The sequence below is a fragment of the Sciurus carolinensis genome, chromosome 17 (genome assembly GCF_902686445.1).
Source record: "Sciurus carolinensis chromosome 17, mSciCar1.2, whole genome shotgun sequence".
Taxonomy (NCBI): Eukaryota; Metazoa; Chordata; class Mammalia; order Rodentia; family Sciuridae; genus Sciurus; species Sciurus carolinensis.
Window position 1 is genome coordinate 60,942,747 of NC_062229.1, and position 26,393 is coordinate 60,969,139.

At 36.5% G+C, this 26,393-nt stretch overlaps 1 protein-coding gene across 5 annotated transcripts; it reads left to right on the plus strand.

The window, feature by feature from the left end:
• Nucleotides 1-11,441: 11,441 nt before the first annotated feature.
• On the plus strand, nucleotides 11,442-26,370 carry C17H3orf14 (chromosome 17 C3orf14 homolog). Of its 5 annotated transcripts, none has more exons than XM_047530208.1 (6): nucleotides 11,487-11,574; nucleotides 12,164-12,271; nucleotides 12,893-12,976; nucleotides 14,555-14,678; nucleotides 22,853-22,927; nucleotides 24,804-26,369. In XM_047530208.1, exons 3-6 carry the CDS (start codon nucleotides 12,924-12,926, stop codon nucleotides 24,936-24,938), a joined length of 387 nt encoding a protein of 128 aa, XP_047386164.1. In that variant the 5' UTR covers nucleotides 11,487-11,574; nucleotides 12,164-12,271; nucleotides 12,893-12,923; the 3' UTR covers nucleotides 24,939-26,369. The 5 variants fall into 5 exon arrangements, with proteins under 5 accessions (XP_047386165.1, XP_047386164.1, XP_047386169.1 ...); XM_047530210.1 differs by having other exon boundaries at nucleotides 11,502-11,559; XM_047530212.1 differs by lacking the exon at nucleotides 11,487-11,574 and adding an exon at nucleotides 11,579-11,597.
• The last annotated feature ends 23 nt before the right edge of the window (nucleotides 26,371-26,393 follow it).

Here is a 26,393-nt window from a genome sequence, read left to right on the forward strand (position 1 = left end):
GATCTTTTAAAGAGTAAGTAAAATATGGTGGAATCTGTTTCACATATCTGGGGATTAAACAGTATTATAATTTTTTGCTTTCAAGAAAAACCTCAATATCCAATAGATTTGTTAATTCTACAATCAGGGGAAAGAGTTTAAAAGCATTTTGAAATTAAGTTGAGAGTTACTTATCAGTGACTTTTGAGAATATATATTTAAATTCAAGAATGAAAGATGAATTCTCAGTAATTTTGAGTATAAAAGGCATGGAAAAATCAGCTCACAAAACCCAATAAAAATTGTAAAGCTCATGGTTTGTGGGTGTAGCTCCATGGTAGGAGTGCTTGCCTAGCACAGTCAAAGACCTGGGTTTGATCTCCAATACCACAGGAAAAAAGGAAAGGAGGATGGAGAGAGAACAAGAAAGAAACAAACAGAAAAATGCAAACTGGAACTTCATAAAGTAAATCAGAAACCAAATACACCAGACCCTTATAAGCAAAGGACACTGAGTTCATGAGAGAGCCTGTTCCAAATTAAATAATTTATAAGGTTTTTACACCACCTTGGTAGTAAAACTGTGTGATATCGTCTATTACAATAGATCTGTTTTACCATTAAAGCCACTCTAAAATGAAAACTTTACATTTTACAGTGCCTTTCAATTCCGAAAGCACTTTCATATGCATTATCTCCTTTGGCCCTCATAAGTATCCTGCAGAGAAAGCAAGCAGTATTATCCCCTTCTTACCAACAGTGAAACTCAGTTCTGAATTAGCAAACCCAGAGCAGAACCCCAAGTTCTAAATTGGCAATACTGTCATTTCAACACGCTGCCTTTCTACCAAATACCAGTGACATGTGCCTGCACATTTCGGTTGTAAAGGTCACAGCTCTTGGTTCTAGTCATAGCACAAACTGGGTTGCAATTTCTATTATGTCTGGGATAGGAAGATGCGTTTACTACTTTAGTGTTTCTTTTCCTGTACATGCTTTGATTAAGTGTGGTCTACCCTTAACCAATCGAGGCTGAAATTTTTATGGATTCACAGTATTTATGTATAAAGTTGAAAGAGAAATAAATTTACATAAGCTACTTTTTTCACAGACTTTTCCATAAAATCACATAAGTGCTCTCAACAGATTATCAATGGGAAAAAACGTGATCCTAGAAGGAATCTGAATGCATTTCAGTTGTCAGAAATTCATTTGAACTAGAAAATTACACAGCTTTGGTAAATATATTTTGGATGTATGAAATAAATGAATGTTCCATTCTTACCCTCCTCTATTATCTTTTGTAGAAAAAAGTTTGCATGCAAAACAAAATTATAACAAAAAACATTCAAGAAAGATAAACAAGGCTGATTTATTTTAACTATATAACACATTTTTCTGTGCTGTCTCTACTGTGAAATACTTCTTTATCAAGAGTTTACCCATATTAAGGATATATAAAAAGCACAGCAAATACCACATGAGTAATTTTAAATCTCTGAGCCTTTGCAGTCCACAGGCAAAACTCACAGTTCATGAAGTTAGTAAGTCACTTATTTGAATTTAGTTCTATAAAGCGTGTCTGACACCATTTTTAATTCTATCACACAATATAGGAAGTCGAATTTCTAATACTGAGAAAAAGCTTTTGGGGCAGAGGTCTACTGTACCACATTGAGGGACCTGCACCATAATCTGTAGTGTCCCCCTTTTTGCAGCCCTTCCCAATCCTGGGTCTCTCTTCAGAAACACATCACAGTGGTGACCTAGACTTTACTCATTTTGCAATTCTGTTTAAGCAATATAGGCTTAAAGAGATTAAACTGTTTAAACAGACTAAACTTAATATCTAAACTGTTTTAGGTATTAAGGATACAGCTATCAGCAAGATGGACAAGGTTCTGACCCTCCTGAAATGCAAATAACAGTTAAAAAAAACAAGCAAACATTTATGGAGGTAGAAGTTAGTGCTATTAAAAATTATAAAGTTAGGTACAGTAGTGCATGCCTATAATTCCAGCAGCTGGGGAGGTTGAGGCAGGAGGATCTCAAGTTCAAAAAGTCAACCTCAGCAACTTAGCCAGGACTAAGCAATTCAGTGAGACCTTCTCTCTAAATAAAATACCAAAAAAGGTTGGGGATGTGGCTTAGTGCATAAGTTGGAAGAAGGAAAGAAGGAAGGAAGGAAAGAAGGAAGGATGGATTTAATTAATTAAGACAAAATTATGATGAAAGGGATTATCTTTGGTGGAGTGGGCACCTCTCTTAAGATGTGACCTGTGTAAGGCTCTGTGGAAGATGTTCTAGGCAAAGAGAACATGAAGTACAAATGTTCTTGAAATGAGACTAAGCATTGCATGCGTCAGCAAGATCAGGGTGAACAAGGTGGAACCCAGATGACAGATGACTGTAGAGTTAAGCAGGGACCTCTGATCAAGCAAGGACGTGCTGGAGTGTGGGTTTTACCCCAAAGACGATGGAAAGTCAGTACAGGGTTGGAAGAAGGGGACTTTACCAGTTCTGATTTACATTTTTTGAAGGTTCACTGTAACTATAGAAAAGACTGTAGAAGAAAAAATAGACAAAAAATAAAACGATCATGCATTCCTTTAGTACTTAAAATTTTGGACACAGAATAAGTAGCATGCAGTAACTTCAGCAAAACTTAAGGTTATTCTTTGATAATAAAACTAGGAAGAATCAAAATGCAAAGGATGGGACCAGATGTCCATAGATGTTTCCCATGACACTGATTAAGGATATGAAAATGAAAACCTTTAGAAAGCCCCAAAATCTCACTTTAAGATAACGAAGCAGGCCAGAGACCCCTCCCCACCATAATTGTTTTTATTAACCGAATATCAGCAGATTTCAGCAAAAGAGGTCAGTGTGGTTTCACTTCCTACTTATAGGAAACTCTTGCTCTGTCTTGCAAAAGCTAAGTTTAAACATGGACTTGCTGATACTACTGCTTTTGTGATAAAACTTATAAAACCTCTGAATAGTCTAAAAAAAGGGACAAAAAGCACTTTCTGTGAAACTCTCTCACACGTAACCTTACATATAAATAAATACATAAATTTATATATATATATTTATATAAATAAAATATAAATGAACTTATATAAATAAGACTCCTAAAAAAATGTAAATCCTGATGCCCCTCCCACTGGATATAAAGTTCAAAAAATTTCCAGATTCTTTGTCCAGAAAATGATTTGGGTGACAGCCCCTCTGGACCCTGCAGTCAATAAACCTGCTTCCTGAAAATTCCTCAGGTATTCAGCCTCTTCTGTCCTACATCATAACCTCAAAGAAGTATGACTGTATTACAAACAAAGATTTTAAGAAATCAATTTGAGAACACAAAAACGAGCTAAAAATGAGAATTCTATGTAGTACAGGTTACAAACTGTCAGTCCACTGGTATGTTTAGTATTTTTTGCTTTGTAAATTTTGGCTTATTTACTAACACTGGGAATTAAGATGATTTTCCACAAAAATTCATATTTTCGTCTTCATTTGAAAAATCAGTAGCTCTGGCACCTTTTATTCTTGCAAGGCAACAAACTGTGGGAGGTGAGAAGGAATTCTATTTATTGTTAAAAAATTCTAGTACAAGATTTTCTAAAATAAGTAGATAAATTCTTCCACTTCACTTTTTGGGGAACATAGACTTTTTAATTGTGCTTTAAAAAAAGAAAAAAGCGTTAGCTTTCTGTCAACTTAAATATCTTAAACAGGTATTTATCAAGAACCAATAACTGCTACAAAGAGTACAGAGCCCAAAGAAATGGCTCCAGTCTGTCACAGGAGCTCTCCATGTGATCGCAGCTCTTGGAAATTCTATTCAACATGTATCCTACCCAACCCAGAAGGTGAACACCGATTCCAAGATCTGAGGTGTTCAATGAGGTTCTAGATTCCGGGAGGCTCATCTGTACTTTCACACCTTTCTATCTTGAAAGCAGCATTCCTTACAACAACTTCACAAGGCCTACAGGATGGGGGCAGTGAGGCCCCAACCTGGGCATTAGTGAGGTCTATGCAATAATTCACCAGTTAGAAAGACTTACAATAGAAATTTATAACTGCAAGAAATGAGAATCAAATCCTTTCAACAAGAGTCAGTTATTTCACATAGGGTCTAAAATAAAAATGTTTAGAGCTAAACCTTTCCTTTTCTAAGCCATCTGACAAGTCAGATGAGGCAATTTAGGCCTCCCCTAAGTCCTTTTTGTACTATGTGCTAGAAACCCTATCACATGATAATCATAAACAAGAGATAATTTCATACTACAAATCTATTGAAAAGACACTCAAAAGAGCTGAGACTATAATATGAGATCCATGATCCAACAAGTTTTTCCTTTCCCTTATACATAGGACTAGAAACACAATTTTGGTACCCTGAAAGCAACAGGCCAACACTGTGAATTAAATACTTAACATGTAAAATGTATTTTAAATGCAAAGCAAAGGAAAAGAAAATATAATCTCAAATAGAAGTGCATGGATATCTACACTAGATTTCTGAGTCTTTAACAGTACATATTTTTTTCATGAAAATGGCTTTGTTTCTATCTGATTATTTCAAGCATGTAATAATTTTCCTGATGGCACATGGTTTGAATTGGTAAACGGCTATACATAAGATGAAACTACACTGAACTAAGTGTGGGTAAAGAATTACAAAAGAAAATACAAGCAATGCACAGGTGGATGCAATATTACTAGCTCAAAAAAAAAAAACACTGCAATTACAGGTCTCCACCATTTATTTCACTTGTGTGTAATTACATCTTGTACATGTTTATTTAGTATATCAATCTGAACATCACATTTAGAATATAATTAACTGGATGGTAGAACAGAATGCACATATATGTGTGTGTTTTACTATTTTTTGTGTTTCTGTGTTTGAAAAAAGTTGGTCTTTGTTAGTTGTGTTTAACTGCCATCTAGAGTTAAAATGAATCCATTTCTTTTCCCCTCCACTACTCCTCTTCAAAATTTTGGGCATATAAGCCAACACATTTAACCTCTATTTCATATCAATTTTTTCAGACAACAAAATTTGTCAAATTATGGTAAACATTTGCACCTGCTGCACACATTTTAAGTTTAGTGAAAAGTGAGACTTGCATTTAATATAACTAAAACACTACTATTGATTGTATAAACAAGTCAATATAAGCAACCTAATACACATTTGGACGTAGGGAAATACAGTGAAAATTTAAATTCATGGTCTGTTTCTATGACCTCCGATTTGCATTTATTTCAGAGTCCAGAAAAGGCAGACCCAAATAAAAAGATATACAGGAATTCTTTCATGTTTTTAACCTCTAAAAAATATGATAATGAATTATCTAAATACCAAGTATATATTAAACCAAGTGAACTTTTAAATACCCTGACATTAAAATTATCATTAACCAAATCAGAGGAATTTGCAAGAATAAACTATCAGTACAATTACTCTACTCAGTTTTCAATTTAAGAAATTATGGGAAAGCAATCAAAAAGAGATATTTAAAGAGAAAAAATGAACTTGAAAATAAGACTCAAAGTGCTAGCAAAAGCAGCAATGTATTCACAAGTGTTTTAAAAAATAGAACATTTTCTTCTTCCTGTTTTCACATAAATGAAGGACGTTAAGTATTTGTTTTTTTTTTTTAACTATCCTAAATGCATTAAACCACAATAGCAATTTTTGCACATTATTAGATCGTTAAACAAGTTACAAAGGAGTAAAACTTCAACTTCCATTCTGGCAGCAATGCTTACCATTTGCATGATTTTAAAAGGTTCTTAACTGCTTGCTCAATCATAAATAATAAAGTTATAAGATTATAAGAACACAAGGGAAAAAAATGGAGAAAATAAAGAATCTGGCAGGAAGGACATGAATGAGAAAATGCATACTTTAAGAAAGGTCAGGCACAGTGGTACAACCACTGTAATCCCAGAAACTCGGGAGGCTGAGGCAGAAGGATCACAAGTTTGAGGCCGGGGCAAAGTATCAAGGCCCTAACCAACTTAGTGAGGCCCTGTCTCAAAATAAAAAATAAAATAAAAAGTGCTGAGGATGTAGCTCAATGGTAAAGTGCCTCTGGGTTCAATCCCGAGTACAAAAAAAAAAAAAAAAAAAAAAAAGCATAAACAGTCATAGACTAGTGAATTTCTTGAGAGTCAGTGGGAAATCAAAGAGAGGCTTGCACAACAATAACACAATTTCTATAAATTATACACAGCAGAAAGGCAACAGAATAAGACAAAAGAACTGTGTGAGCTTTTATTTTTTTATTTTTAGATATACATGACAATTGAGTATATTTTGACATATTTGTGTGATATTTAAATTACTGAAATTTAAGAAGTATATGTATTTACCACACATACAAAAATGATTTCCAACAATATCATGCATGCTCTCCACGTGAAAATTCTAATGCTATCTCAACTGAATTTTAGACCTAGTGAGGTTTTCGTTTACTTGCCTAAGGAAGGAAAAAGCACATGCAAATTCTCATTGGAAATCTCTAGGGTTAAGCATAGTTTTATCAGCAAGACCCTGTTAGCCAAGAATGTCTATAATGTATGCACCATCTGTGATAATGATTTCTCTACTGCAATGTTTTATCTGATTGTGAGACAGGGACCACCAAGGAGGGACAAAAGGCTGGGACGATGAAATAAACCCCTGAGCACAATGAACTATTATCCCTGGTGCATGGCATGTGGCTTCTCTACCTTTGTGCTTTTCAGCAAACCTGTCATGAGACCCTGATAAAAACCACAGAAGCAGAACTTTTGCATGATGAAATTGTTACCAAGGGAAAAATCTAAATGTACCTCTAGCTTCTCTTGTCAACTTTAAAATTACTAATTTTGTAGGTAACAAAACTGGGCAATACATTATTGGTTTCCAGCTAGTTATGCTGCAGACAACACCTCTGACATGTGGGTTATGGAAGTTCCCTAGGTTACTTTTCAGGGACCTGAAGACTGCTTTAGCAGAAAACAGACTCTTCACTTGGGCCTGCAGATGTCTGATGGACTACTGCCAATGGGATCAAAAGTCTTGACGTATCTGTCTTCACACTGTGTCTCTCTCCTTTGCAACTTTAACTTTTGGGCCAGTCTCTACTCAGGTCTGCACCTAGAATTTTGATTGCCTTCAATATAGACAACATTGAAGTCAATTTGTGTTTTCTTCTACCCCACTCTTATGTTTTTTCCAGCACGTACAGCAGCCCAGGTAACCAAAGTTCATCAGCCCTATCGTAAGACCCAGATTGAGCCATAAGGCCAGGATGTTTGCACAGGATAACGGCACCAGCTCTAAGAGTAACTCAGCAGTTCCTGGGATAAGATGACCATGACTGTTCAATGTCCAAGTCTCTCACAAGATCATCTTTTGGAATTGCCCCAGTCAGCGGAAAATTACTGAACTTTAGTCAACTCAAGAAAATCAACAAAAGTTTACAACTTTTGGGAAACAGCCTGGTGCCCCGCTCAATGCTGTCTGTCTTCCTTCAGGTGGAACCCCAATTAAAACCTTGCCTCTGTGTACTCCCCAAACATGGCTGGTTTCATTTCTACTGTCTCTGAGTCAGAAGTTCCCCTCTTAGGTAACAAGTGGACCTAGATGGATACTTGGTTCACTAACAAAACTCCTAAAGAGTTATCTGGTTAAAAATTATTTCTAACTGAAATCCATCAAGTCGAATTCAAAACATTTCATATATATTCTGAGTGTAGAATATTTTCCCACAGTCAAATGGACAGAGTACAAGCATGTAACAAGGTGAAATTCTAATACTTTTATCAAAGTGAAGAAAAGCAGATACACAGGCAATTGGATCTGCTTTATCAAATTCCTGAAACTATAAAAGAAAAAAAAAAAATCAACTCCCTTTCAGCCATAAGTTCTTGATGATCTTTGTACTTGCCTACCCAGAAAAACACACAGGGATTTCTTAAAGATAGCTTTTCTATAGTTGGATGTGGTGGCACACAGCTGTAATACCAGTTACTCAGGAGGCTGAGGAAGGAGAATAAGAAGTTCAAAGACAGCCTGGGCAACTTAATACGACCCTTTCTCAAAATAAACAAGGGCTGAGAATATCACTCAGTGGTAGAACATCCTTAGGTTCAATACTTAGTACTGCAAAAACAAATGGTTTCTATATAAACTATAACAGAATTACTGTAACCTGAAGTCTTGAAATAGCCAGATTCTATGATTCTTTTCTTTCACTTTGAAGTTTGTCATTTATTTTTCATCCTGAATCCTTCCTTGTCTGTCCATATCTCTACTATCTACTCAGGAGTCTCATCTTTTCCAATTATTCCTCTCATTTCTTACTATCAAGACTCCATTTTCAAATTCCCTGCCACCAGAAGTAAAATCTTCAAAACTAGTGAAAATTATGAGAAAACATTATTCTCAATGCTCATCCCAGATGTACTCTCATGTACATTTCTGTGCATACTGCTTCCTTCATACAGAGCACCCCACACTACCTTCTCCTGCAGTCTGACACACCTCATCACAAAACAGATTCCCAAACCCTACCTTTGTTCAAGTCCACCTAAGATTTTCAAAGTGCTATATAGACTATTCCAACTCATAGCACTCTGTCATTTCCAGCATCCTAAGAGTCTTCATGATACTCTTTAATTACACATCCTCAATACAATACACTATCTCTGCTTCCTGGCACCCATGAGGTAAGCAGCTACCTCTGCCATGAATTCCCACCATAGACTCCAAAGCAATAGGCTAATCAACTGTAGGCTGAAACTTCAAAATTGACTGCAACAGCCATCTTGTGACCATGAGAAAAATCATGGAAATTTCAAGTAATTAACACCAGAAACTGACCCCCTCTTTTGGGACTTCTTGTTCCATTAGAAAAATAAAAGTTGTATTGTTTAATGGGAAAAATAGACTAAAAATAGACTGCAGTTCATTTACTAGCAGTGATCTTAAGTCATTTCTCCGTACCTCAATGTTCTCAGTTATAAAAATGGAAATGGTAAGAGCTTAACACCCTTGCTCATAGGTTGTTATAAGGACTAGAAGAGGCAATTCATGCAAAGTGCCTAGTACAGAATGAGCACTCAATTAACCATCATTTTATGTTGTTAATCAACATTCCCCAGTTTTTGTGCATGTGTCTTAAGAGTTCTGCCAGATTCTAAGCTCTTAAGGGCGCATTACACTGTACAGATGCTTAATAAATACATCTTTATGTAATATAAGAAAGACAATGCTTTCAATATAATGAGGTTAAGGGGATGATTATAGCAGGTGGGTGTAAGAACTAGTCCAGGGGGTAGGGAACATTAACTTTAATACACATTTATAGAATATCCCGTTATGGATCAAGTTTTAGTAGGTTGCAATAATTTACATGGTAGATCTTGAGTCCTCCTTCCAGAAAGGACCCAAAATTTATCCTTTAAAAATGCAGCAGTGTACAAAAGGGTACACTGTGCAACTGCCAGAGATCTTCCTCACCAGTCACGTCTCTCACAGAAAGGACTACCTGTGAGCTACGTCATGAAGAGAGTTATCTCAGTAAATCTTTGAGATTAGCACTTCTATGAGATACTAGAAAACAGAAATTATCATAGTCTATCTTGATAACCTTTAAGCTTCTGTTATTACCTTTGGTTACTGTTTTCCTACATGTTGCAAGAAATTTTCCGAAATATTCCTTGGTTTACTAAGGCAGACAATGACCTCTGAAAGGACTGGGCTCAAAGGTGAAAGACCCGAGTTTGTTCCAACTGTGTTGCTATGCAAACTTACACAAAACAGGGAGGAACGCTAAGTCTGTCTGAAGGAACAAATGCTTTAATGTGTAATCTCTCAGTACTCAAATTCATATAACCTATTACCAACTTAAGAAAAATTTTTATTTATACATTCACATGAAACATAAGAAAGTCTGCAACCATGCAAAAGCCCTGTTTCATTCCTGGAACACAGAGCCACAAAGGGCCTACTTGTCATCTTTACTAAGTGGTAAGGTGTGGAACAGTCTACTAGTCAATAACTCCTACCAAATGAAGACAGAGTTCTTGGAAATTATTTTTTATTAGCACATTATAACTATTCATGATAGTGGAATTCATTGTGCCATATTTACACATGCTCATAATTTAACCAATCTTATTCACCTATATCTTCCCTTTTCCTCCCCTGAGTTATGGCATTTTAGTGAGCAGAATTATTTCACCCACTCAAAAATACTCAACACCTACAGCAGTTCTAGTTGCTGAGGATACAGCACCATATCAAAAAGACAAAAATATCTGTTCTTAAAGGAGTTTGGATTCTGGTAGTGGGTATGCTCATAAACATAAGCATATGTGGAACACGACTGTGTTGTGGAGAAATATAAAGCAGGAGGAGGAGGCTAGGAAGCTAGAAGGTAAGGATTTAATACTGGAGGTTCAAAGAATGCTGCTGTGAGGAGTTAACACTGAACAAAATTGAATGGAACCTATGTTGGGTGTGTGGGAAGGGGCTTTCCAAACACCAGACACATTAAATTCAGTAGCTCCTGAAGCAAGAGCTAAACTGTATGTAAATATTCTGGAAAGAAAAGAATTATAAAATACCTAGACTGGAATTTTCACTCTGTCCCCTTAGCCAGTTGAACAACATTGAGGCAGACCACTTTACCACTCTTGAAACCCTTCCTTCTTCTAAACCAAGGATAGCTAGTACCACATACCTCCCGAAGTTATCTGAAGGAAGAAAATATTTAGGAATGCACTTTACAGTATAAAGGAGTTACTAAGAGTGTGTCCTGAAGGTTGTGGGAAATTAGGCTCTGCTGGTATTAAGACCCAGAACAGACCAAACTCTATCCTTGCCTGTTAAATAAGGCTAACTGCACACATCTCATGAGGCATCCTGGAGATTCAATAAGATAATCCACGTACAAACAGTGACTGAGAATACACAGAAGCCCTCCAGGACCTGATCAATTATGACTGTCATTCCTACTGGGGTTGCAGAACTATGAGAGCAGGCAGGGCCTCGGTTATGGTGCCTGGAACACCGAAGACAAGGTGCTTCGAGCCACCTCCACAGGTATTTGCTGAATAAACTTAGCACGAACTTCATTCAAACACTTTGGACTACTTTGCAAAGTTTTTCTCCACTTGTGGTTTCTAGGAAACCAGCTCCACCCTCTTAAGTATTCTTAACATATGCAAATTCCAGTATAAAAGAGTTTGAAATGCAGCTATCACCGAAGGAAATTCCCCCCAGGTTCCTAAGTACCAATTTGGGGCACCTCCCGGGCGCACCGCCTACCAGACCGCGCGTCTCTTCAAAGCAGCCACGCTTCACGAAACTCTCACAGGGAACCGCGGTCTTTTATATAGATGTGGTGACGTCACGGCGGCGCGCTGCGCGGGCATGAAGATGGCGTATGGCCACGCCCAGTCCTACTAGGCCCCCCGCGCTTGCGCAGTCTCGTCAGCGCTTTCCCGGAAGAGCTCATCTGTGGGTGCAGTGGGTGCGTCCGTGATTCTCAGACCACCGCACAGGTGCCTGCAGGGCCGGTGAGGAGGATCTTTATTAAAGGGTAGTACAAGGATGAGGAGGAAAGTTCATGAGTGTTTCAGGGAAAGGGGGGAGTGGGAGAGGTCAAAGGGCCGACTCAGCGCGAATCTTCGGTCTACAAGGCAAAATGTGCCTTGAGGTTTGTCCGGAGCGCTGTGGCGGTACAGAAAAGTTGCCACGGACCGACTTTCCGGGATCGCCTTGGCGCTGCATTAACTGGCTCCGTTGCAAAACGAAATCGGAAAGGAGGCGTTGAGGATTGGCCTACAGTGATCTTAGCAGGAAAATGACCTGTAATTCGACCTTTGCGGGCTAGCATGAGAATACTTGCTGTCCGCTGTGCTGAAGAAAGACAGCCTTGCCTTGGGAAGGAAACCCAATGAAGGCAGGGCCGGGGATCGGCTTCCCCTGGCTGGGCTCAGCGCTCTACGCTCCAGAGCCAAAGCTGTGTGCTGAATGAAGAGCTCAGACTTGCCATCGGCGCTGGACAGTGGGGCGGTTAATAGACGATAACTGTTTACTTTTCAGAAAATTTAGGAAAGCCTCATTCCAGGAAGGAATTTTATTCCTGTCTTTTAACCCCCTTAGGTCAGGCACCTTCCGGTTTTGCACCCATCCCAAAGTGTCTTCAGGCTTGGGGTCTTGAAAGCTTTGAGCTAGACCCCTGTCTGTACTGGTCCATGCTCTTTAACCAAGGTGAGCTTACTCATGGTATCAAATGTGTCATAAAAATGAGTTTTCCTGAACTCCCCAAATGAGAACTCTGAGTGCCAGGGTAAGGTGAAGGTACTTGTGGTTTTCCTTACAGTTACACACGAAAAATACTTTCCTATTTGGAAGAGACATGGTAGAACCGGGCAGCCTTCCAATAAAGGAAAGACCATGAGCTTCCAGTTGGTTCTTATACTTGTTTGCCTTTCTATGTGTGTGTGCACATGCATAAGGGATGGTGTTCCTGCCTTGAATTTTACAGTGGATTTTTTTTCTATCTGTTGATACAATAAAGTGTTCACTCGTCTTAGTACCAGCTGCTTGTTTTTAATTCTGATTAAGGTTAGAGTTTGGAAAAAGAAAAGCAGGGGAAAATGTTAAATATGTTGAATTCACCTGATTCATGGTGTCCTTAGATGGATCTGATATATGAAAAACTATGCTTCTTGAATAAAAATGTATTTAAGTGCATTCTTTCATTTTATACATTGCTTCTTAAGGTTCCATTTCTCCTCTGAGAGAACCAATGGGTTAAGATATAAAATAATCAAATACTGCATAGCTAAGGATGTGGTAGAAGTAACTTTAAATGTTTTTATTATTTAGAAGAAAGCTTATACTGCAGCTTTGATTAAAGATGACTTCATTGTTCGCTCAAGAAGTTCGCCTTTCTAAAAGACATGAGGAAATGTAAGTTTTTTTAAAAGTATAATCCAAACACAGAAGTTGTACTGACTTCATTAGTGAAACACAGGGAAGACTTAAAAATTTGAAAGTGTGTCATTTTAATTTTCTGACACTTAAAAGATTGGGTGTAAGGAAATTTCATTGCCTCTTAAGAAAAACCAGGATTAAAAGGTCTATTTTTTACATCTTTTTATCTTTTGCTACTATTATCTAGATAAATTCACTCTTCCTCTCCCTCTTGGCTTCACATTGACATTAAGTCCCCAATTTTCAAACTTGTAAATATTTCAGTGAAATTGAAACAGTTGCATTAAAATTGATTGGAAATCACAATCTAGAGCCTATTATGTTATTATGTTGATTTATATTATGTTGTTACATAATTACACATTATGTAACTATGTATTATATACTATATTTGAGTTTTTATAGGTGTTCCACATCTGGGACAAGGGGACAAAATGGGTTCATGGGTTTCTCTAAGCCTCTTACCAGGGGGGCTTCATGGGTATGTGACCTACACAATCACAGGCCCTGAACATGGTTTAATGTCCTGATGTCACAATCCTCAATTATTGTGCAATGGGTCCTGCAATTTGTACAACCAATCTTGCTCTTATATTTAATATCAGTCCTTTCCCTCCTCTGACTGTGGGCTCTCAGACTTGCAATTACTTAATTACCAGGTCCTTTTCCTTGGTTTCTAAGTCCGTTTCCTAACCCTGCCTCCGCACTCCCCAAAAATGACTGTTCAAAGACCTTAATTTTTAGTTCTACCTTCAAGACAGCTGTTTGAAATGGTGTTTCTTGAAAACCTCCACAACTATCTGGAAGTGGCTAGACTTTAATGTATTTTTAATCATCTGATGTATTTTCTTATCATTTAAGATTAAATGTGCACTTGAGCAAGAAATTTCTAAGTATATTATATATAATGAAGTAGTTTGAGAATTTAATTACTTTTTACATCTTCCTTCAAGTACTGTTTTACCTTGTTGTCAGCATTCATACATACACACTGCCTCTCACTCATATATCAAACCATCATCTTTCTCTTGGAAAAAGAGGGAAAAAATATTTTTATTGCTTCTTCAAACATATGGAAGTTTAGCACAATTCTAAATGTGTAACATGAGATTCAGGGGTACTGAAGTGTTAAGCAGAAGGTTTCATATAGCAAGTTATATCAATGTATGTGTGTGGGGAGGTATATATAACTATGTGTACAAGGAGATAGATATGTATTACAGTTTGCATTTTCACCAAAAATTAAAACATATCTTCAACACTCTAAAATAATTTCAGCAAGACCAGAGGCTAAAAAACAGAAGCATGTACTTACAAGCGTATATAAAGAATATGTTAATGAAAATTAAAAATAATTTTACCCAGATTGACTTAAGACTTATTGAACTACTAAAGTTACTCACTGTCTCATTAATTGACATCATAACTGACTTTCAAAATAGGTTACAGTTGACATTAGATGTGACTGAGAAATGAGTTTTGTGTACTGGTCAGGCAATAAAATGTTTGCTTTTTAATTTTTTTCACTTTTCTATAATCTTCACTTTTTTCTAGAGTATCACAAAGATTAATGTTACTTCAACAAATGCAGAATAAATTTGGAAATCAAAACAGAGAAAATGGATCACAACAAAAAGCAGCTGATAATGCTTTTAAAAGGAATCTTAGTCTTTTAAAGGTAAGTTTCTATGACCTAAGTACAGAGATGTTTCCCACCTTCCCAAAAACATTTTACATGAACTTCATGGTTTTGATTTAGATGACTCTTTTGTTGAGTAGCATGTAGAATTAATGAGGGAGCATCTTGCTTCAAACCCATGTTCATTGAACAGATAACATGGGATTCTCATTTTTCAAGATGGAAAAAAAATTTGTGATAATGTTTTCAAACATCCAGAAAAATCAATAACTACACAAGGAATATTAAAGTCTCCTTTGTGCAAGAAGAAACAGAAGATGTCCCTTTCCATTTTCCATCTTCTTTTATTTGAAAGAAGATCCTGAAAGACCTTAAAGTACCTGTAACGTGCTTAGATCCAACTCAAAACTATTAAGCATCATACAAATAAGAACAATTTGATTCTGCCCTCTGGGAGCCACAGTCAACCCACAGAATTCATGTCTACTACAGCAGATTTCCCAGCTCCTTTTGATGGTTATGGAGGAGGTGGTCAAAGTGTATGATTACGCAGGGCCTCACCATTTGGCCAATGTGCCCATTTGGAGTAAAATCATATGTGTAACATTTTTGGCTGCTTGCTATACTTTGCTTCCAGAATTGTGGCTTCATCCATAATTAAAACCCTAAAGTTTGCTTCCATTCAAGCTTCCAAGAGATCCTATGACTAAAACATTTGGTAGTAAGACTATATTATTTAAGTTATAAAGCAGTGTTTTCAGTTTTTTATTGTTAAATATTTTCATCGATAGGCATGATACAGTTATCTTCTATCCTCACTAGAGGATAAAGGAAGAGGAAAATTCAGTTATCTTCTCAGCTTCTGGCAGTTTGATCCACAGTAATTTAAGTCACAGCCATAGTGCTACCAAAGCATTCTATATTGCCATATGTCTTACTTGCCCAATGGTGTTAGCAATATTTATTTTTAAATGGAAATATATAGGGTATTCTGGAATTTGCTGTGAAAAGTTAGAAAAACTAAATTAGAAGGCTTGATTGCTACCTACCTGAAGTGAGTGATGTGATATTTGGTTCCCAAGTGGTGTCCTTTTAATGAGCAAGTATTTGATGAATGCACAGAAGCTGAAAGTGGAGACAACGAAATAACTATAAATCAGAGTTCTTGATATCAAGGTCATTAGTTGATGATCAAGGCTTAGTTGATGATAAAAGGTTGTAAACTCCCTAATATCAGGAACTCTGAGACTTCATGTGATCAAACACTAAACAATATGAAATAAGTGCATAAAGATATTTGAGAGCTAGAAGATTCTGAGAGGTCTCATAGAGGAAGCAAGGCTTCATCTATTTTTGAATAGTCAAAAGAAAAGGTATTTCATTGGTATCTTAGCAAAAGAGCTAAGACCAGAAAAATAAATAGCCCTATGAATGGGACTATAAGCTAACTAGCTTGCAGATTCACAGGAAACAAGCTATATTGTGGGACCAAAGAAGTGGAGACTTGATATGCAGAGATAATATTGTAGAGATCATAAAGTAGTGAAAGTATTTAAGCAAAAGAAAATACAAACATCAAAAACATATGAGTGGGTGTTTAAGATAAAATATTCATTTGCTATTTAGATGCAAGGTGGTTTCAAGAATAGAAAAACGGAAGTTAAGTATAGCTAAGAAATTCTTGTATATGGATGATCTACTTTATGATAGTTCATCTTACACTTTTTTGTCTTTAGAATGGTGTGAAATTGACACCCAGGCTAACAATATGCAGTAAGCTACTCTAGGGATGCTGAGCAGTGGCAGAGATAGGCAGCTCCTAGTCAGCCATGTGAGATCACAGGAGAAACAACTGATTATCTATAGTGTGCTGTGTGACTAAGCTAAGATGCTCAGGAGGATGGGTGCTTTACATACATTTTGATACTATCTTCTCAAATCATGATGGGTTTATTGGACGTAATCCCATAATAAGTCAAGGAGCATTTGTATATAAGAAAAATAACAAACCTGGTTTTATAGTTGTGAGAAACTTCAGTTTGATATGGCATTTCCCCACTCATTATCAAAGTAATATATTCTTACATTTAAAAACAAATTTAAAAGAAAAAGATTAAATACTGTATCTCTATACCATTCTACCCACCTGGAAGTAAGTACATTTTTGTATATTACTTTTCAGTCCTTTAGTAACTCAAAATTGTTTGAGCACCCATTACATCACAGACACAGTGCTTGATGCTAAGTCTTTTCCATTTTTTTAATACATACTTTGAATTATTCTATAGGCAATTTTTATCCTGATTTTTTTTTTAATTTTGGAAATAATGTTTATGGCTCTACCATGTAAGTCACTATGAAGATAAAATAGGAGTTGATTACAGAATTTTGAGATGGAAGAAACCTTTTTCAGAGGAGTGGAGTGCTAGGGATTGAACTTGGCCTCACACATGTTAAGCATGCACTCCATCACTGAGCTACATTAGCTCCCAGGAGAGACTTTAAATGACATATATGTTACATTAGATTCTCATCTAAAGGTTTAAAACATTTTTAGCATTAAAACTTTTCCTAAAGACACAAAATAGATAAAAATGTACTTGATTTGGCCTAAAGCCCCATCCATTCGGCCTTTCTTCCATGTCTGGCTTTTGCACTAAGAACTGTGAAAACCCCTAATCTGGGCTGATTCTTTAAAGATGAGGAAACCATAAACTACTCCTAATGCCTCTTTTCAAGAACAAGTTAAGTTACCTCTAGCATAGGTATTTCTGAAGTGCTGCACACACCTTAAAAAATGGTTCCATTAAAACCTGCACTGTAATGATAAGAACAAATAAGGATGACTTCTATTATCATCAATCATTTGACCCCTTAGATCTTCTAACCAATATAATACACATTAAAAGTAAGTGGCCTTTGGGGTTGGGTTCGTGGTTCAGCGGTAGGGCACTCGCCTGGCATACATGAGGCCCTGGGTTCAATCCTCAACACCACGTAAAAATAAAATAAAGGTATTGTGTCCACCTACAACTAAAACAAAATAAAATTTTTAAAAAAGGAGGTGGACTTTAACTTTTGAAAAGGAAGATTCCAGGACACCAGCATTTTATATTATATGGTTATATACTTTAAAAGACTAAATATCGTGAACTGAGTCAAATTAACAGATTAAAAGTACAAAAATTAATACCAGTTTTGTGTATACAACTGGAAAACACAAGAGATCAGATTCACATCAACAGTAAAATACTAAGATATTTGAAAATGCTCCTAACAGGGTTATTCATGGTTCTATAAAGATACTTATTACACTATAATTCGAGATTTAACAGAAAGCTTAAAAGGTGACAAATGCCTTAATCCCAACTAGGAGACTATTGTTTTTCTAAAGTCACTTGTCACAAAGTTTTTATAGATTTTGTTTAATTCCAAAAATTTGCATTGAACTCAATAAGTTTCTGAAAATTCATTTGGAAAAATAAACTGCCAAGAATATCAAAGAATAAGGAACACACTAATCCCACCTAATATCTGGTCGTATTAGTGAATGGATGGATATGACTATAAATAAGGAAGGAAAACTCAGTCAGGGTTCATTCAATAAAAGTCATAAATGGTAGAGAACTTTGAAAGCACAGACTGAGAGATTTTTCCCTATTATTATTAGTTAAATGGAATTTATTTACCTTTTAAAAGCAGAAACATAATTGGTATGGATGTCAGGAGAAAGAGGATTTTGTTACTATAAATACTTGTGATATAAACTGTAATCTCTCCCCGTCACCTCCCAGAAAACTTAGTTTTACACAGAAAGGCAGTTCTGTAATAAGTAACATCATCTCATGAGGAGACAGAACACTCCAGGGGAAGAAACACTAGGAAAACACTCCCACAAATCAGAGATACAATGAGTGCTTCCTCTGAAGAGTGATCTGGAAGTCTCCATAGGACAGTTGGCAGCTAAGCAGGGTCTTGGACCAAACTGCCACCCAGGACAGCCAGTTACTTAAGTTTTCCACTAACCACCTACAATAAAGATGAAATGTACTATTCTGAAAATAATTTATTTAATGAGGCATATAAAAATATTTCAAATGTTTGCTATAAAAATTTGTCTTCAAAATTCCATATATGTGTATATATATATATACACACACACACATATACACACACACACACTATATATATATATATATATATATATATATATACACATACATATACATATATATATGTGTGGGGTTTTTTTGTTGGGTTTATTTTGTTTGTTTTTTGTTTTTTTTTTTTGCGGTACTGGGGTTGAACCCAGGGCCTTGTACATGTGAGGCAGGAACTCTTCCAAATGAGCTATATCCCCAGCCCCCATGTATATTTTATACTTTAGCATATCTTAACTCACACTTTCCACATCTCAAGCATTTGGTAGCCACAGTAGGCTAATGGCTAGTGTGTTAACAGTGCTTCAGCAGATACAGGTTTGAAGTTTAGAGAAAGAACACTTCTACAATGGATGGATGTCTCTCTTTTTTGGAATTTGGCAGTCATTGATGGCTGCCTAGCTATGTTAGTTAAAGGTTGCAAAGAGTGATATTCAGATTTTTTTAAATTCCTTTTCATTCAATTGCTGACTATTTATATGAAGGGAATCTTTCCCTCTTCAATTACTTGGTTATACTGAAGTCCAGTTCATATAGTAAAGGTATGCTGAATACTTGATTTCTTTCCCTGCTTTTAACATCATGACTTTGTGTGTGAAATTGCGTGCACAGTGTGTATGTTGTTTTTGCAGTGCTGGAGTTTGAACCCGGAGTCTCACATGCTCAGCAGATGTTCCACCACGAGCTACACCCCCTGACCGATATTTAGTTTTTAAAATAGTAGGTTGTGTCTTCAACAATCCTCCAGAGGTGACCAGTGAGGTATTATTTTGTTTGTTTTACATTTATCTGGGATTTGAAATCCCAGAAAATTACAATTTTTAAAATTCTTATTTATGCTCAAATTATGCCATTTTTATGAAGTGGAAGCCTCTTCAAGTTAGCTCCTGACTGTTTCTGATGTAATCTTGACAGTCTTTGATAGATTCCTTTCTTTCAGATCATTTTATGTAGGCTCATTCAGTGTGTTTGTTGCCTATACCTGGAATTGGTCATTGCTTCATGGAACTTGGCTCCTTTTGGCAGGAAATAAATTTAGAGCCCTCAATTTGGGCACTGGGACTATTTATTGCAACTTCATTAGATCATTTTTTTAAAAAGATAAAATACAAAACATCTGTCAATACTTCCAATTTAATTACAGAATTGCAGGTTTCTTAACTTAAAACCATTGACCTTGTACCTGGCAGATTCTTTTTCTCAAACTCAAAATTTCAGTTCCCCCAAAATTTTCCAATACCAGCATAAGTACATACAGTAGTCAACTCCCTTACTTGTGGGACATATGTTCCAAGAACTCCAGAGGATGCCTAAAACTGCAGATGATTCCTAATCTTGTTCCTACACATAAAAACCTATGATAAAGCTCTATCTATAAATTAAGCACAGTAAGAGAGTAACAATAACAGAACGATTATAGCAATATATCATAATAAAAACTGATCTTTCCCTCACTCTCAAAACCTTGTACTGCACTCACCCTTTTTATGATTATGTGAGCTGATACAATGCCTGTATGATGAGATGAAGTAAAGTGACTGATAGGCATTGTGACATGGCAGCAGGCTACTACGTGAGGATTACTTGAACACAAGCACTGTGATACTGTGACAGCTGAACTGATAACCAGATAACTGTAAAGTGACTAAGAGGCAGATAGCATATACAGTGTGGATACACTGGACAAAAGGATGATTCATGTGCTAGGTAGGACAGAGTGGGATTTTGCAGGTTTCATGCTACGCAGAATGACAGACAACTTAAAACTTGTGCCTTGCTTACTTTCAGAATTTTTTTTTTCTTTTTCTTTCTTTGTGTATATGGGTATATGTGCATGCATGTGCTGGGGATTGAATCCAGGGCCTTGCGCATGTGAAGCACATGCTTTGCAGAATAACTAATCTATTCCATAAGAGGTGTGGATAGAAATAAAATGATATACACTCTTGGAATAAGTCAGAATAAGTACTTTGTAAGTACTTATCAAGTAAGGAATTCCCACCAGCACTCATTTAAGTGGGAAGAAGATGAGCCCAGTTTCATTAGGTTGAGAAGTAAGGGTCAGGATGCCAGGTTAGCCAGTTCTCTGCAGTGATAGCTGGAGCTAGATAAGAGATAATCTTACAAGGAAATGAGATAAAAATACAAAGATATCACAAGTCTTAAGAAACCCCTTAGAAGTAAGGAAAGAAAACCCATCTAAAGAGAAAGGGGAAGGTGGGTGAGAGAGAGAGAGAGAGAAAAAAAAAGAAGGTGAACAAAACAGCTAAATAAAATAATCACTAAAGATGAGGAAGAGGCTTTTCAGAGACGTGGTAATCTTAGGGTAGACATGAAAGTCTGTCTCACCACAGTCCTGCTTCACCAACCCACGTGCCTGTGTCTCCCATGTCTGCTCTTTTGTTTGCAAATCTGCTCTTCTAAAGAGATAATCAGCATCTTAATTTTCTGGTCTTCAAGAAAAACATTTATAATACTGTCTACAGTGCTAGTAACACCTAGATCTACAACTAACAATAGCTTCATAAACTGTTCTTAGAATATTGGCACAATTGAAGGTGTGATTATTCTCTTTTGTGTTTTGGTGACTGGATTTCTAAAAGTAAGAAATAATTTTCCAGGACCTTGTAAAATCTCAACATAATCACAGAAGAGTTAGGCTTCCGTGTCTGTTATGTTGGCATCAGACACTCTTCAGTGCCCATGTTAGATGTAAACTTCTACGATGGTTTAGACATGCTAACAGATCAATTTTTTAATCCCCAAACTGATTTTTTTTTTTCCCTTCAAATCACCTTCCTCTAGACAGCAGGTGCACTAATGGTTGTGCAACTTTGGGGAGTCCCTTTAGGGAATTTCCTGTTTTTCCCTTTTACATTTCACACCCATTCCTTGCTCCTGCCGCTACCATCTGCTATCTTTTTTCTCCCGTTCAGCATTGGCTTCTTCACACCCCACTCCCACGCCCTTTTCCATCTCTCTCCGTCTGTCCAACAGCCCTCTACTTAGATTGCTCCAATGCGTGCACAGGGATCAAGAGAACTTCCTCTTTTCTATCAATTCACTAAGTGCAAAAGAGAAACAAAATTTGCATGACCTTGGACCCAAGGCCTCTGTGACCTTGATAAGCATAATAAGTGGACACCAGACAAAAAATAGGTGATTAGGGAAGTGTTTCTAAATGAGGTTCAAAGGTTTCAGCAACAACTTGCAAAATCCTACAATAATTGGCAAATGCTTCATGCATGCATGAAGCTAAAAATTATACCAGGTTTATGAGTTTAGTTATCCTGGTGTTTTGACAACATGAGAGAAAATACACATTTCTACAAGTTAAACTATGAATTAAAGCACAATGTAACTACAAATTAAAGCACACTGTTTGAATGCCATCAGCTGAATAATACACTACCTAGCAATAACCTTTACCATTGAAATTAACATAGAAATCTAGTCCTCGAATTCTGGATGATTGAGTAAGAAGGTCTTGGCAAAAGGTACTAAGATACCTCACTGAACTTCTTTTAAATATGTGCAATATTTGCATCATTATAAAATTTAAAGATGAAATGCTGAACAAATAACATGTTTGCCATTATTGTACCATTTGCATCATGAGGAGAGACTAGGACTCTTCATTTTTAAGATTAGCACAGTATGGACCCGAGTATCTGTTTTTGTACCCGAATACTTGATTATTTCATTGTTTGGCTGTTTTGGGTGATTTTAAAGCTAAGTTAATGCTCTGAGCATTTTTAAAGGAAGTTCTTTTTGCAAAAATTACTGGCATTTACCAGCTATTCAAAGTGAAAAGGCAGAATGTATAAATACCACCCCCCTCTTCTATTTTAAAATAAGAAACCCTGAGCTCTTTAGTAGAAGCGGGTTAATTGAGCTATAATCAGTTCTCCTACCTCAGTCTCCCTCCATCAGTTCAAACTGGATCCAGCGAAGAGCTGAGGAGAGAGATGTGGGGTACAGATATTGGTAGAATAGGTGTCGTTTGTGTTATATAAATATACTTTGATGATAAAATGTTCTATCTATATACAGGATATAGAAGCAGCAGAAAAATCTCTGCAGACCAGGATTCACCCAGATCCACGGCCTGAAGTGGTTTCTCTTGAGGTGAGACTCTTAAAGGAACAAAAGTACCGGAGACCCCGCCCGATCAGTAGTGTGCTGTAAGGTAAACAGTGGGTACATGTGTGTATTCCCAGATCTATTTATTCAGCATAATAAGATGTGTTCAAATGATCTTTTTATGTCTATAATACCATGTTTTATAAGTAGTAATTAGGAAGAATCTTGATGAAAATAACTTTATCTAATGGAAAAATTTTTTCTAAACATCTCCTGTCTTTTCCCCTCTTCACTAGAAACAACAGTCCTGTTAAATTATAGCAGAAAACATGACATAAATCTTAAGGCGGCAGCACGCCTAACTAGAGTGCTTTTCCTGTTAGAACTGTTAGAAGTAGCAGTTCTGTCCCTTCACCAAAATTCAACCAAACCTTTTTAAATGCATATCATACATAATAGTGCGGCTTTTGTCTGATTTAGCTCAGTTCAAGAGCAGGTTGAGAAGATAGTTGCAAAAATGAACCATATTTGGTATATTTTGATGAATGGGAATTTACTACATATAGAATTGTTTCGTTATGTATTTTTAATGACCTTTTTCAAATGCAATTTTGCTTTCTGCCCAATGGGAGAAATGAATGGACTCAAAATTAAAGGCTGAGAGTTTTGCCCTCAATTTTCTATGTCATCTAGGGTAATAAGAAAAGGCAGCAATCGAAGAGAGAAAAAGCTGTGGTACAATGTCGTGCTCTGAGTGTCTCTTTCTTTGTTGAATTCTCCAATGCCTTACCCTGGCAAGTACAGGGCCCACACAATAGGGGTTAATCCAGCCGTGAATGGCAGAGAAACTCCCAACCAGAGGCTTCAGACGGTATTTTTCTTAGCTAGTCTTGCACAGCAGGATGACCCTTTATTTTAAAAATGTCAGGTTGTTTCTCAGACCACATGCATAGATGTATAGACATGGAGAATCCCTCGGCATTTTCAACTGTCAAAGCCACCTACATTTTTAGTGATCAGCGTAAATAATTATGTGTTCCTAATGCTATCCAACTCATTGGCTGCACTGCCCAAAATGGGATTGGTGGTGTTGATCTCACAGAAAATGGCCTGTGATGCAGGAATTTTAGCAGAGTAGCTCTCTTTGGCCTCCTTAGGGCAGTTACCTAAGAAACCATCACTGCTCCTACTCACTGCCTGGCAATGCTACATGAACTTCTAAAGCCAGATGCCACGAGCATCAGACCAATAACAATACAGCATCTCAACTTCCTAGCTATTTGTATTAAGAATGGTTAAATTGTATTGATAGTATTTGATCAGAAGAAGAATTTGAGAAAAATTTCAATTCATAATATCAAGGATTTTGTAAAAGGTTGAATGGGTACATATCTCTCACACACCTAAGGGGTCAGTTCATCTAGACTACAACATACTAGTTAGTTACTGGGATCTCATCCCAGGTCAAATCATTTCATGTTAATTCTGAAGAAAGTGTTCATGTTTGACCACTTCATTGTCATCATTTTGGTGTGAGTAATCATTTGGTATGGAATCTGGAGAATTAAGCAAACATTTAATGATTTATAGCCGTAAATGACACAACTGGCAATAATCACAAGGTTGGCCACAAGAGGGCGTGTAAAATCACAATAAAATTCTAAAACCTGTAATTCTGCCAGGCTCTGGTTTTACTGAGAAATTTGAAAATTAACACTAGTAAGTAGCCAGATTTTTTTTCTAAAATTAACATAAAATATTCTGTAAAGGAAATTCATTCTATGTATATGTATGTGCGTGTGTGTGTGTGGTGTGTGTGTACACGCACACACACACTTAAGTGAATAAACATTTAGACTATTATGAAGAGCCAAGTTCAATTGCTTGATACGCTTTTTTACTTTTGAATTTTTTTTTCCAGACTCGTTACTGGGCATCAGTAGAAGAATATATTCCCAATTGGGAACAGTTTCTTTTAGGAAGAGCACCATATCCTATTGGTGTTGAAAATCAAAGTGAAACCGAAAACACCCTTCAAAAAGAGTTGAGGCAATAACTTATTTGCATGCTTTTTTTAAAAAAACTATTTAATAAAGCTGAATAAAGAACATGTAGGTAATTGGAGGAACTCTGGAAATTGAACACGTTCTCTTAACTGCTGAAAGACGGTGAAGATGGGAGAATTTACCGAGAAGTCTCTGGTTATTATCTATTACTATCTCAATGTCATGAATTTGCTTTCTACTAAACCCCTGTGTTAAAAACTAATATTAAAGGTGGACTGTTTATTAAACATTACTAAATCAGCATGGTGTGTGCTATTTGAAATATTTACATCACTCTCATCTAAACGGGTTGGTTCTAAGTTTTCTAGAATCTTTACTTTTTATCACATTATTATGGGGACAAAGTAGCAGATTAGGGTGGTTGCCTAACATGCTTTTTTTAACAAATGACAGTGACACTTAGCTGCATTTGTATAATACTTATCAGTAGATAGATTTGTAGAACTTTATGCCACACAAATAATCACATCTCCCAAAGTTTTGGAGATAGAAAGAAATGAACTATAAAACAGTGGACAAGTAACCAGTTTCAGGAAGGCTCAGACTTGGTTTTGAAAAAGGAGATCCATCAGAGCTGGGAATCATTTTGAATTTTAATTTGGTTATTTAAGGATTGCCAACCCTGTGACTACAAATAACCCCTCTCTAGTATTTTTATTTTTAAACTTGTCCTTCCCTAACCCTCCTATATTCATAATTTCTGAAAAGACTGTCAGTCAAGCCAGGGACAGTTGTGTACCTGTGTAATCTCAGTTACTCAGGAGACTGATGCAGGAGGCCATCAGTCAAGTTCAAGGCCAGCCTGGGCAACTTAGTAGGACCCTGTCTCAATATATAAAATAGAAAGTGCTAGGGATTTTGCTTAGTGCTAAAGAACCCCAGGTTCAATCCCCAGTACAGCAAAGGAAAGGAGAAAAAAAAAACTGTCAGAAAGCTTTAGGTCACAACCCAATACAGCTCTGAGATTTCTTAGTCCATCAATGCTTGAGCACTAGAAAGAAATGATAATTTTCTAACTATAGAGGCAGCCTCAGCTACTACAAGGTATCTGTGCTACATTATAGTTAACTTAAATTGTAAACTGCTTTTTAAAAAAAGGATAGGACAAGCTTAAAAAAAAAAAGACACAACAAATAAACTATTGAAATGTCCGTCCTTCATGCTAAGTTCCTTTAAACTACCGTCTTGGAAATATCCTGTTGAGTGGGTGTTGGTGTGGGTAACAATAATGTTGTTTTCATAATATGTGCTGGCAGATTAGCACACTTCTCTACAGTGTTAACAGTTGTAATTAAGGAATAAACAGCACAGAGTGTCAGTCCGATAACAATTTCATCTATAGTGTCACAATACAAAATGTCACAAAATATTAGAACTGTTATATAACTATAAAAAGTATCGGCTTAAAAGCCGAAAGCCTTTTTAAAAAAAAAAAAAAATGAAGA

What these genes read in the sequence shown, in the direction of transcription:
- C17H3orf14 (XM_047530209.1), top strand. Translation starts at nt 12,924, where the DNA reads ATGACTTCATTGTTCGCTCAAGAAGTTCGCCTTTCTAAAAGACATGAG. An exon ending in TCTAAAAGACATGAGGAAAT is followed by an intron (nt 12,977 to 14,554) that starts GTAAGTTTTTTT and finishes ACTTTTTTCTAG; the next exon opens with AGTATCACAAAGATTAATGT. An exon ending in CTGAAGTGGTTTCTCTTGAG is followed by an intron (nt 22,928 to 24,803) that starts GTGAGACTCTTA and finishes TTTTTTTTCCAG; the next exon opens with ACTCGTTACTGGGCATCAGT.